The 13,193-nt window shown below is 55.7% G+C and overlaps 3 protein-coding genes across 3 annotated transcripts in view; 1 reads left to right on the forward strand and 2 right to left on the reverse strand.

The window, feature by feature from the left end:
- FN3K (fructosamine 3 kinase) overlaps positions 1–13,193 on the reverse strand; it is a 137,341-nt gene that overhangs the window by 74,387 nt on the left and 49,761 nt on the right. The gene's annotated exons all lie outside the window — the stretch shown is intronic.
- The window catches only part of FN3KRP (fructosamine 3 kinase related protein), a 69,264-nt gene that overhangs the window by 47,506 nt on the left and 8,565 nt on the right, over positions 1–13,193 (reverse strand). The gene's annotated exons all lie outside the window — the stretch shown is intronic.
- Positions 1–13,193, forward strand: part of RAB40B (RAB40B, member RAS oncogene family) — a 38,237-nt gene that overhangs the window by 20,183 nt on the left and 4,861 nt on the right. The window contains exon 2 of the mRNA XM_050763747.1: positions 11,027–11,087. Coding sequence (XP_050619704.1) covers positions 11,027–11,087 — 61 coding nt within the window. The remainder of the gene's footprint in view (positions 1–11,026; positions 11,088–13,193) is intronic.

Genomic DNA, 13,193 nt, shown 5'->3' on the forward strand with positions numbered 1-13,193 from the left:
GCTAGGGGAGGACACGGGGAGAAGACACTCCCGTGAACCAGGACGCAGCCCTCGTCAGGCACTGGCTCTGCCTGGACCTTGATCTAGACTTGCAGCCTCCGGAACTGTGATGATGTGATGACAGGTTCTGTTGTTTGGGAGCTGCCTCGTTGATGGCATTTTCATTATGGCCACCCCGCTGGCTAAGGTGCTACCCTACCTTGCCCTGCCCGCAGCTCTGAATTATGGGCTGAAGTTAGGGCCATCTATGGGAGCAGAATAGATTCGGGAGGAAGGCCAAGTGCTGCTCTGAAGGAAGCCAGCGCTTGGTGGAGACCGTGTCAGACAGGGGCTGTCATTGTCCTTTCGAAGCTGGTGACTTACCAGGGCAGGTTGCGGGTGTGGGTTGTGCATCCGGGCTGTGCCAATGGGGACTGCCAGCTGAAGAAGTCACTGAGTTCCATTTTGGTCCTGATGGTGAATAATGAAATCATTATCACTGAGTTCGATTTTATTTTAAGTTCTTGTTTATTGTTCGTGAAATTCGGGGATGTGGAGGTCATTGTACTTTGCTTGGGGAAGATGTGAAAAATGCATCCTTTGTAGCTTTTCCCAGTTTGGGGGGGTCAGATGTTCTCTGTCTCTCTCTCCAGTCATTGTGCTTTGTGGGTTTTCTGTCAGATATTTTGGTGCAAACAAAAAAATTGACTCAAAATAGCTTGAGCACAGAGGAATGTATCGCCTCACACCGCTGGCAGGTGGAGGGGCAGGTGTAGTTTCAGGCATGGCTGGATCCTGGTGCCTGAACGATGCCGTCAGGATTATCTCCGTATTGTCCTTTCTCTTCTGCCTACTCCCTGCACACACCCTGGCCCTGCTTTCTTCTGTGTTAGGTTCATTCTTGGGTTTGTTCTTCCCACGTGGCGAGGAAGCTGGCTGGCAGCAACTCCAAACTATACGAACGTTGCCTCTGATGCCAGAGTGGGGCAGGCGACAAGGAGGCCCCTCCCCAGTTCAGTCCGTCATTCCCCAAGTGTTTTTAGGTTATTGCTTTTTCTTTTCTTTTTTTTTTTTCTTTTTTTTTTTTAAGACGGAGTCTCGCTCTGCCGCCCAGGCTGGAGTGCGGTGGCGCGATCTCGGCTCACTGCAAGCTCCGCCTCCCAGGTTCCCGCCATTCTCCTGCCTCGGCCTCCCAAGTAGCTGGGACTACAGGCGCCGCCACCACGCCCGGCTAATTTTTTGTATTTTTTAGTAGAGATGGAGTTTCACCGTGTTAGTCAGGATGGTCTCGATCACCTGACCTTGTGATCCGCCCGCCTCGGCCTCCCAAAGTGCTGGGATTACAGGCTTGAGCCACTGCGCCCAGTCTTTTCTTTTGAGATGGAGTTTCACTCTTTTTTGCCCAGGCTGGAGTGCAATGGCACAATCTCAGCTCACTGCAACCTCTGCCTCCCAGGCTCAAGTGACTCTCCTGCCTCAACCTCCTGAATAGCTGGGATTACAGGCGTTCGCCACCACACCCAGCTAATTTTGTATTTTTAGTAGAGTTGGGCTTTGACCATGTTGGCCAGGCTGGTCTCAAACTTCTGACCTCAGGTGATCTGCCCGCCTCGGCCTCCCATAGTGCCGGGATGACAGGCACAAGCCACCGCGCCCGGCCAGGTTGTTGCTTTTTCTAGTTTGTCCAGTGTTGATAGTCACAAAATAAGAAAGATCTTGGACATTGGAAACAATAATTTCAAAGAAGGGATAAAAGTTAAAATTGAGATGACTTCCCAGAATGCTGAGAGAGAGAGGGAGATGCAAAATCCGACAAGAAAGGCAGGAAACAGGCTCAGGAGGCCCAGTATCTGATTAATCACATCCCAGAAGGAGAGAACAAATTATCCAAGAAAGTTCCCCCAAATTGAGATTTGTGTCTCCAGATTGAAAGGCCCAGGGAGTGGTCAGCCTGGCCACAAAGATCCCTACGGCAAGGCCCGCAAAGCGTGCGATTTCAGAGAAGCCCCTCCATGCCCACCAGGAGGAAAACCAGGTTGCATTCAGAGGGTCAAGAATGAGTCTGATGGCTGATCTCAAAAGGAACTCTGGAATGATGTTTAAGGGAAAAGCTCTTCTCCCTCAATTGCATGCCTGTCCAAACACGAGGAAGAGTGAGGGCAGCCTGAAGACGCTTTCAGACGTGCACAGTCTCAGACACCACCTTCTTCCCTGCAACCTTCTCAGGAATTGAAGAGGAGTAAGCTAAGAGAGGGAAGGATGGAATCCAGCAGTAAGGGAGTGGGGGCCCCAGGGCAACCATCCTCCCAGTCCAGATGGGAGCAGGACAGAAGGTCTGGAAAGATCCCCCAAACAAAGCGAAATTGTTGAATGTTTGCAAGTGCTGAGAGCAGATTTAGATAACTGGGGAAAATTATAGTGATTAATTAATTCGTAATAAATGCAGAGAAACTGAGCAAATAAACATGAGGCAATTTTTTTTTTTTTTTTGAGACCGGAGTCTCACTCCATCCCCCAGGCTGGGGTGCAGTGGCGCGATCTCAGCTCACTGCAACCGCCGCCTGCCAGGTTCAAGCAATTCTTCTGCCTCAGCCTCCCAAGTAGCTGGGACTACAGGCGCCCACCACCACGCCTGGCTAGTTTTTGTATTTTTTTAGTAGAGATGAGGTTTCACCATGTTGGCCAGGCTGGTCTCGAACTCCTGACCTCAGATGATCCACCTGCCTCGGCCTCCCAAAGTGCCGGGATTACAGGCGTGAGCCACCGCACCCGGCACAATGAAGCAGTTTTTAACTCCAGTAAAAACAAAAATTCGTATGTGAAGGAAAAATGAACATTGTATACCATATGATGGTTCAGCTGTGGATGGCGTCTACCTGGTGTCATTTTCTGTTGCTATAACAGAATTCCACAAACCGGGTAATTTATAAAGAAAATAAATGCGTTTCTTACAGTTTTGGAGGCTGGGAAGTCCAAGGTTGAGGGGCTGCGTCTGGGGAGGGCCTCCTGCTGCGTCATAACCTGGCAGAGGGCATCGCGTGAGCCGGTCAGCTCAGGTGTCTTCCTCTCCGTGTAACGCCACCAGTCCTATCATCAGGGCCCCGCACTGCCCACCCTACCTAGTCCTAATTACTTCACAAAGGCCCACCTCCAGTCAACACAGGAACGGGGGTTTACGTTTCTAACGTGAAATTTAGGGGACACATTCAAAGCACAGCACCTGGTTATGATGATGTAGAATTGAATTTCCATCGAGTTTTAAAAGCAACAAAACTATACAGGGAGTGTGTGAGTGTGTGTTAGAGTTACGGGGTGAGGTGTGTCTGAGAACGGGGAGTGTGTGTGTGTTAGAGTTACGGGGTGAGGTGTGTTAGTACAGGGAGTGTGTGTTTGTGTGTTAGAGTTACGGGGTGAGGTGTGTCTGAGAACGGGGAGTGTGTGTGTGTTAGAGTTACAGGGGTGGGTGTGTCAGTGAGTACAGGGAGCGTGTGGAGTGTGAGTGTTAGAGTTACAGGGGTGGGGTGTGTTAGTACAGGGAGTGTGTGTGTGTGTTAGAGTTACAGGGGTGGGGTGTGTCAGTGAGAACAGGGAGTGTGTGTTAGTTACAGGGGTGAGGTGTGTCAGTGAGTACAGGGAGCGTGTGAGTGTGTTTTAGAGTTACAGGGGTGGGGTGTGTTAGTACAGGGAGTGTGTGTGTGTGTTAGAGTTATAGGGGTGGGGTGTGTCAGTGAATACAGGGAGCATGTGAGTGTGTTAGAGTTACAGGGGTGGGTGTGTCAGTGAGAACAGGGAGCGTGTGAGTGTGTTTTAGAGTTACAGGGGTGGGGTGTGTCAGTGAGAACAGGGAGTGTGTGTTAGTTACAGGGGTGAGGTGTGTCAGTACAGGGAGCGTGTGAGTGTGTTTTAGAGTTACAGGGGTGGGGTGTGTTAGTACAGGGAGTGTGTGTGTGTATTAGAGTTATAGGGGTGGGGTGTGTCAGTGAATACAGGGAGCGTGTGAGTGTGTTAGAGTTACAGGGGTGGGTGTGTCAGTGAGAACAGGGAGTATGTGGAGTGTGTGTGTTAAGAGTTACAGGGGTGGGTGTGTCAGTGTCAGAGAGCTACGTGTTCACCTTCTATAGTGGAAAGTCAATGGATGCCTTACAGTGAACTGTCAGGAAGTAGAAACGTAAGCATGTTGTTTATAAATTTGGAGATGCATAGCAAAAGAAATTATTTTAAAGGATTAAAATGGGGAGGGGGACACAGGGATTGGGGTGGGCCAGGGCCCGCATCGTGGATAGTGACAGCCCTTGAGACTGAGCATCCATGACTCTGAAAACAAAAAACAAAGATGTTTTTGAAACTCATAGGGTGCTTAAAAAGACCATCAAGAAGCCAGGCACAGTGTCTCACGCCTGTAATCCCAGCACTTTGGGAGGCCGAGGTGGGCAGATTACAAGGTTGGGAGTTCAAGACCAACCTGGCCAATATGGTAAAACTGTCTCTACTAAAAATTAAAAAAATGAGCCAGGTGTGGTGGTGCCTGCCTACAATCCCAGCTACTCGGGAGGCTGAGACGGGAGAATCGCGTGAACCCGGGAGGCGGAGGTTGCTGTGAGGTGAGATCGTGCCACTGCACTCCAGCCTGGGCAACAGAGCAAGATTCCATCTCAAAAAAAAAAAAAAAAAAAAGAAAAAGAAAAAGAAAAAGAAAAAGAAAAGAAAAGACCATCAGGAATTCTCTTACATTTCTGACCACATTTTAAAGTTTTTTGGCCCTCAGCTGGGCACAGTGGCTCACACCTATAATCCTAGCACTTTGGGAGGCCAAGGCAGGTGGATCACCTGAGGTTGCGAGTTTGAGACCAGCCTGGCCAACATGGTGAAACCCCGTCTCTACTAAAAATACAGAAATTAGCTGGGCGTGGTGGTGCACACCTGTAATCCCAGCTACACGGGAGGCTGAGGCACGAGGATTGCTTGAACCACGAGAATTGCTTGAGGCGGAGGTTGCAGTGAGCCGAGATCATGTTCCCGCACTCCAGCCTGGGCGACAGAGCGAGACTCTGTCTCCGAAAAAAAGAAAAAAAAAAATTGTTTGGCCCTCAAGGACAGGACGAGAGGATACTTTCTAAGTCAGAGGACCCAGCCAAGCCCAGGTAGTGGATTAGTCTCTGGAAGGACAAAAATGGGCCTCTCAGCCTGTGGGGGTGAGTGTCCCTTCTGTCTGGAGACAGACATATCAAGGCCGGAGTTATCTCCATATTCAAAAACAGATTCCCAAGTGTATTCATTCATTGCCTCGCGCCTGCCCAGGGAAAATAAGTATTTCGAAAATTCACTTTGAGGTTGCTATTATGGATCAAATATGTGTGTTCTTTTCAAATTTATTTTGTGTGTTTCACGCTCTGTGTGTTCAGTGCTGACGGCTGCAGGACGTGGTACATGGTGGTGCCCTTCCCGAGAGCCTAGCAGGGTTTGAAAGGACTGTGAAGAGAGTTGGGCGTCACTCAAAGCGTCATTTCGCAGGGCCTGAAGCTCCCGTGCTGGGCTGGTAGAACCATCCAGTTGGAAGGCTCCAGAAAAGTGTTTTTGTCTCCTTTCACATTTTTTTTTTAAGAGACAGAGTCTCCCTGTGTCACCCAGACTGGAGCACAGTGGCACGATCATAGTTCACTGCAGCCTCCAACTCCAGGGTTCGAGAGATCCTCCCACCTCAGCCTCCTGAGTAACTGGCACAACAGGTGTGCACCACCATGATTGGCTAATTTTTTTGTTTTATTTTAAATTTTTGAGACGGAGTTTTTCATTCTTGTTGCCCAGGGTTGAGTGCAATGGTGCGATCTTGGCTCACTGCGAGCTCCGCCTCACGGATTCAAGAAATTCTGCCTCAGCCTCCTGAGTAGCTGAGATTACAGGCATGTACCACCACGCCTGGCTAATTTTGTATTTTTAGTAGAGACAAGGTGTCTCCATGTTGGTCAGGCTGATCTCGAACTCCTCACCTCAGGTGATCCACCCGCCTCGGCCCCTCAAAGTGCTGGGATTACAGACATGAGCCACCGCACCCAGGCCCTAATTTTTTAATTTTTTATAGAGATGAGGTCTCACCATGTTGCCCAGGCTGGTCTCGAATTCCTGGGCTCAAGTGATCGTCCCACCTTGACCTCCCAAAGAACTGGGATTACAGGCATGAGCCACCGTGCTGAGTATTTTCCTTTCTATTAAAGAATTATTTCCTCGATACTCACTTGGTCACTTGGGAAAACTGTAGCAGTGCTGTTTTGGTCTGAGAGCAACGGAGGCTATGCCCCGTCCCCCACAGTGGTGAAGTCAAGCTCCCGGTGCTAAGATGCTGAGGGTAGCAGTGGCCCATCTAGAGTGGCTGCTGCCAAGATGCTGGCTGCAGCGGGGAGGCGTGGCTGGGCCTCCTGTTCCACAGAGCAGGTAGGAGCCCTCCCCGGGTGCCACGGCCCCTGCCCTGGGGCAGCTCCAGACGCAGGCAGCTCCAGACGCGGGCATCTCTGTGCTCTGGGAAGGCCACCCCTGTCCCCTGCAGGCTTAGAAGTGCCTGCTCCAGGCCAGGAGCAGTGGTTCACGCCTGTAATCCCAGCACTTTGGGAGGCCGAGACGGGCAGATCACAAGGTCAGGAGATCAAGACCATCCTGGCTAACACAGTGAAACCCCTTCTCTACTAAAAATACAAAAAATTGCCCAGGCGTGGTGGCGGGCGCCTGTAGTCCCAGATACTCAGGAGGTTGAGGCAGGAGAATGGCGTGAACCCGGGAGGCGGAGCTTGCAGTGAGCTGAGATCCGGCCACTGCACTCCAGCCTGGGCGACAGAGCGAGACTCCGTCTCAAAAAAAAAAAAAAAACAAGAAGTGCCTGCTCCAAATGCCTGGCCTCTTGGGGCCGAGCCCAGGTGCTACTTCAGACCATCCAGGTGGGTCCACACTTGGGGCAGCACTGACACGCCAGCCCCCTTGGGACTTTGGGCGACGTTGAACACGGGAGGGAAGCTGAGGGGCTGCTGAGGGTGGCTCGGTGCTGAGGGCTGCTGAGGGTGGCTCGGTGCTGGCCTGCAGGCGCCCCTTGGCATGAACAAGCTGGGTGCCATGAACAGCAGCGGGAGGCAAGACAGGCTCCTGGGTGGAAGGGGGCAGATCCCTGGTGAAGCCACAGCTTCAAGGAGGCCTGGGGCCCAGGCTGCCAGTCCTGCGGACTGGAAGGGGAACTCGTGGTGCTTTTACCATCAGAGGGGGACGTGCATGCTGGTTGGCGTGGGCTGCCTGTGGACCAGTCAGCATGCGCTTCCCCACCCTGAAGACCGTAAAAACCCCAGACTCAGCTACAGCAGCACGGACGGCGGGATGACCAGCTGCGGAGAGCTACCCTCTCTGCTGAGAACGGAACGCTTGTCAGGACGACCTGCCCTCAGAGGAGCCACCCACTCCAGGCCTCCTCTCTGCTGAGAACTGCAGAGACGATGGGACGCCCTGCCTGCAGAGAGAAGCCGGCCACTGTGGGTCTCCCCTGAGCTGTTCCAACACTCCGTAAAGCTCCTCCTCGTCTCGCTCACCCTCCACTTGTCTGCGTACCTCATTCTTCCTGGACGCAGGACAAGAATGCAGCAGCCACAGAGGTTTCCAGCCAGAAGAGCAATATCCCAAAGGTGCCATAACAGTGCCCCATCAGTGCCCGTGCCAAGGAGAGAGAGACAGACAGAAGGGGCCCTCAGTGTGCCCACTGGGCTCGGTGGCAAACGTTTGGCCAGCCCAGGAAAGCCTCGTACTGGGTGGGTCAGAGGCCTGCTTGGCTGCTTTGAGCCTCATCACCGGGCAGGTGGCGCCGGCAGAGCAGGTGCCTTGGGCGTTCTCAGTGCTGCTGCATCTTTTGCCCTCTGAATCACTCTCCTCAGATGGGTGGAGTTTGCTCTGGTGTTGCTTGGTCTAATCTACCTGGTGGTGATGGGCAGTCTCTGTGGATGGAGAGTGCAGTTTAGCAGGAGACAGAGGAGCATGTGGGAAGCCTGGACTCCATGTCACCGGGGCTCTGGTGGGGCACCGTAGGAAGAGCCTCTGGAGTCCAGGAAGGGGACGGGGCCCGGAGGAGGAAGCAGAGGGCAGGGGACAGGCTGGACACAGCAGCTGGGGGAGGGAGGGTGCTTGGGATCCCATGGAAGGCGCTGCACAGGTGTGCTCAGATCAGGCAGGTGTGCCATGCACGTGCTCACGGCTGCATCAGTGGAAAGCGGAGGACAGAGGCCCAGAGGTTCTGCAACGCCCAGGCCTGCCCGAAGACTGGGCGACCAGCTGTCTGAGCCGGGTGGGAGGCCACCGGCGGCACCACCACTGCACACCTCGCTCTGCCCGACAGGAGACCAGGAGCGCGGCACACTGCCTCCTGGGACGCAGGGGGCTTGTGGCCAAGTCCAAGGGTTCTAGATCCTTCCAGGGGGCAGACGCCGCTTGAGAACCGTGGCCTCCGCAGTCTGGCAGTTTTAGAGGAGCCTGTTTCTGAGCACTCACTGGCTGCATCGCGGGCTTCTCTGGCAGGAGAGCTGCAGAGGCCGTGTGCTCCGCGACCATCCCCAGGGCCAGGTCTGGCGCAAGCCTTGGCGCTGCTTCTCCACTCGGCCTCCCGGCAGCGCTCTTCCCTTAGAATTCTGAGTCCCTATTCAGCCTCAGCTGTCGACTCACTGAACGTCTGGTCACACCGAGAGCGAGGCCAGGGCTTGTCTCTTCTAGGTTTAGTGCGTTGAGAGATACTCTCAGGTGAATCCTATACATGAAATCAAGCAAATTGCACGAACGCTCGTCACATCTTCTTTTTTTTTTTTTTTTTTGAGACGGAGTCTCGCTGTGTCTCCCAGGCTGGAGTGCAGTGGCGTGATCTCGGCTCACTGCAAGCTCCGCCTCCCGGGTTCACGCCATTCTCCCGCCTCAGCCTCCCAAGTAGCTGAGACTACAGGCGCCCGCCACCGCGCCCGGCTAATTTTTTTTGTATTTTAGTAGAGACGGGGTTTCACCGTGTTAGCCAGGATAGTCTCGATCTCCTGACCTCGTGATCCGCCCGCCTCGGCCTCCCAAAGTGCTGGGATTACAGGCTTGAGCCACCGCGCCCGGCCGTCACATCTTCTTACTACGCAGTTTGGGTTCCCGTGATTATCAGTGTCACTGTACTTAGTTTTAGGAAGGCAGTGCTCCGACCCGGCGTTCTCCAGCCCCTGAACTCAAAGCTTCTCTTTCCACATTCTCAGTGACAGACCTGGCACTCATCCAGACGCTCTAGAAGTGAACGCAGGAGATGTTTCCCGAAGAAGCAGAACATTGGTGTCTGGGGGGATGGGGAGACATATTTTTCCCTTTTAAAAATATTTATTGGCCAGGCGCAGTGGCTCACGCCTGTAATCCCAGCACTTTGGGAGGCTAAAGTGGGAGGATCAGTTGAGTTCAGGAGGTTGACCAGCCTGGGCAACACAGCAATACCCTGTCAATTATCCAGGTGTGGTGGTGTGCCTGTGAACCCAGGAGGTAAAGGCTGCAGTAAGCTGTGATCGCACTACTGTACTCCAGCCTGGGTGACAGAGAGAGACCCTGTCTCAAAAAAAGATTTTTGTAATTGTAGTTTCTTTTTTGAGACAGAGTCTCGCTCTGTCACCCAGGCTGGAGTGCAGTGGCACAATCTCAGTTCACTGCAACCTCCATCTTCTGGGTTCAAGCAATTCTGCCTCAGCCTCCCAAGTAGCCGGGATTACAGGTGCCCGCCACCACACCTGGCTAATTTTTGAATTTTTAGTAGAGATGGGGTTTCACCGTGTTGGCCAGGCTGGTCTCGAACTCCTGACCTCAAGTGATCTACCTGCCTCCGCCTCCCAAAATATTAGGATTACAGGCATGAGCCACTGTGCCCAGCCTTTAATTGTAGCTTTTTTATTTTAGAAGAAACGTTTCAGGCATGGTGGCTCATCCCTGTAATGCTAGCACTTTGGGAGGCTGAGCCAGGCGGATTGTGTGAACTCAGGAGTTCGAGACCAGCCTGGGCAACATAGCGAAACCCTGTCTCTACAAAAAAATACAAAAGTTATCTGGCCATAGTGGCACACACCCGTAGTCCCAGCTACTCCGGAGGCTGAGGTGGAAGGATCACTTGAGCCTGAGCTGTGGAGGCTGCAGTCAGCCGTGATCACGCCACTGCACTCCAGCCTGGGCGACAGAGAGAAACGCTGTCTCAAAAAAAAAAAAAAAAAAAGAAGAAACGCATTCTTTTTTTTATTAACTTGAAAAAAGAGAATGTTGACAGAAGGTTCCAGCCTACCTGTAATCTGCACCCCAGAGGTGACTGGGACGGGCGTGCAGTCCCGTGTCCCGTGTCCCTGCACACGCATGGTCCACGCGCACACTCACACCGCTGAGACCGCGCACGCGTGGTCCACGTGCACACTCAGACCGAGACCGCACACGCGTGGTCCACGCGTGCACTCACACCGCTGACAGCGGGCGCCCCACGCAGGGTCACGTCTGTTTTTCCTGTACTTTCCTAGTGTGATACTGGCGAACGCAGTCTGTGTCTGCAGACCCCCTGCCATAGCCCCTCTCCCTTGGAAACAGGGCTGAGTCGGAGCTCTCCTGCCTGCAGGCTTGGGGAGGCGGTGGGAGGGAAGGACCAGCCCAGACCGGGGCACACCCAGCGGCTACAGCCCTGCAGCCAACCCACCGGCCTCCAGGTCACACGTGGGCTCTGCAGCGCCCATCTGGGAGCCCCAGGCGAGAGGGCGATGTGAGCCTGACCCCCACAGAAGCCGAGGCGGCTGAGGACAGGAGGGGCCCGGCTGCAGGAGGCCGGGGCTGCAGGAGGCCGGGGCTGCAGGAGGCCGGGGCTGTGGGTACAGGCAGGGCCTGGGCGAGCCTGGGCAGACACGGGGGGTGGGTCCAATCCGCCTGCCCTGGTAAACCTGGAAGTTGCGCTTACGAGAAAGCCTTTTCTTCCCCGAAAGTGAGTCCCGACTTCCGGCGTCCTGTTAGTGGCAGCCTCAGGCCTAAGCCATCTCTAACCCTCCCACAGGCATCGACTACAAGACAACCACAATCCTGCTGGACGGGCGGCGGGTGAAGCTGCAGCTCTGGTGAGTCTGGAGGAGGTGCAAGCGCCCCGCACCCCCAGGGAGTGACCCCCCTGGTTGACCCAGCGCCCCGGGGAGCGCCCTCCCCCCACCACCATCGGCACAGCCCGGGGAGCACCCCCAGCCCCAGCTGCACCAGGCCTTCTCTGAAGGAGGCAGTGGTCTGGTTGTCTGGGCCCCCGTCATCCAGGGTAGGGGACCGCAGGACGGACATAGCGCTGTGACTGGGAATGGGCTTTTGGGGTCAGAACCTGTGGCCTGGTGTCTGTGGGAAGATGCCAAGAGGGGACCAGTGCAGCGTGGTTGAGCAGCCCGGGGTTCCTGGGTCCCCCACGCCTAGCTCAGCGACGCCACTGAGCACCCAGCAGGGAAATTGGAGCGTTCTGGTGCCAGCGGGACTGGTCTGACCTGTGGGTGGAGGAGCCAGAGTGGGGAGGGGAGGACTCACTGGCCAGCCTGGGGCCGCTGGCTCTGCTCTCTCAGCTGTGAGAACCCCAGCTCCTCCCTCCCCTTAGGGCCGGCCCGGGGCACCTCTCCCTCTACCAGCTCCTGGCTTCGGATGGGGGAGCTCCTGCGGTTCCAGCTCTGTGGGGTGGTGGGGATGGGGGGGCTCCTGCGGTTCCATCTCTGTGGGGTGGTGGGGACTGGGGGGCTCCTGCGGTTCCAGCTCTGTGGGGTGGTGGGGATGGGGGGGCTCCTGCGGTTCCATCTCTGTGGGGTGGTGGGGACTGGGGGGCTCCTGCGCTTCCAGCTCTGTGGGGTGGTGGGGACTGGGGGGCTCCTGCGGTTCCATCTGTGTGGGGCGGTGGGGATGGGGGACTCCTGCGGTGCCTCATCCTGGGGCTGCCTCCCTCCTGGGCGTCCCTCCTGCACTGCTGCCAGCCCTGGGTGACCCTCGCCCGAGCCTCCTGGCCCTTCCTGCCTGCTGGGCCACCCCCGAGCCGCGTGCGCCTCCAGCAGCTGGGACCCCCTTCTCTTACCTGTCCCCCTCCTACTCCTGCCCCGTCCAGTAGTGGCCAGTCCCGGGAGCCTCTCTCCACAGTGTCCCCGAGCGCCCCGGCCGTTCCTGCTGCACAGCTTCAGGCCTCCCACCCAGTCTGCCCTCAGGTCCCCGCTCCCCGGGCCCTCGCTGGGCTGGCACTGGAGTTGCCGTCAGCCTCCGTCCTGCTCCCCACCCTCTGCCAGCTGGGCCTTTGCTGCCCTCTCCCGGCCCTGAGCCCTGCAGGTCCAGGACCTTGTTCCCAACTCTCCTCTCCCTCTCCAAAACCATCCTTCTTGAGGGGCCAAGGCCATCCGAAGGCCGCACTCTGCCCCATGCCTGCCCCCGAGCTCAGTGCCTTCCTGAAGATCTGCTTGGCATCAGGGCTGGCACATGCCCTCTCCCAGCTCCACCCCGGGTCTGGCTGCTCATCTTAGCGAAAGCCTCCCTGACCCCCGCTGCCCAGCGGGCCGAAGAGTCACCCGCAACACTTTTCTCTCTCTCACCTCAGGAGTGAGATCCCGGGGACTCCGGCCAAGCTCAGAATCACCCCAGGCCCCAGCAGGACCCTGAGGCCACTCGTGTGTGGTGCCAGCACCTGCTCTGTCCACACTGTCCTCTGAGCAAGGTCACACTCCCACCGCAGACCCCGGAGTGTGGTCCTTCCTGATGCCCACAGCTGGGTCTTCTGCCTGCCCCCAGCTACCCTCACCTCCCTGCCTGCACCCACTGGGGCTGGGGCTGGGCTCTGCTCTGCTCCTTCAGGGAGGCGGCGGCGCAGGAGGCCGGCACGTTGTCCCAGCTGAGGGGGGAGTGCTCCCACTTCCCGATGGGGCTCTCTGACGGCACGTGCTGGCCCTTCGGCCTCCCTGCGAAGCTGGCAGATCGATCTGGCCCGCTGCCTCCTCAACCATAAGCTTTTGGGCAGCTCCCACCGTGTGCAAAGCCTGAGCACCTTAGGTCCTGCTGAGGCTTGAATTCTAGATCAATTTGCTTCTCAGGAAATGAGGCACTCACTCCTAGGCTTTGACAATGGCCAGTGTCTCTGGTCCCCTCTGGAGCCCCAGGCCCTTCTCTCTGTTGCTGAGGGTGGTCACCGACCACAGGTGCATGTAACAAAAATAGCAAAA

This window comes from Macaca thibetana, chromosome 16, assembly GCF_024542745.1.
Source record: "Macaca thibetana thibetana isolate TM-01 chromosome 16, ASM2454274v1, whole genome shotgun sequence".
Taxonomy (NCBI): domain Eukaryota; kingdom Metazoa; phylum Chordata; class Mammalia; order Primates; family Cercopithecidae; genus Macaca; species Macaca thibetana.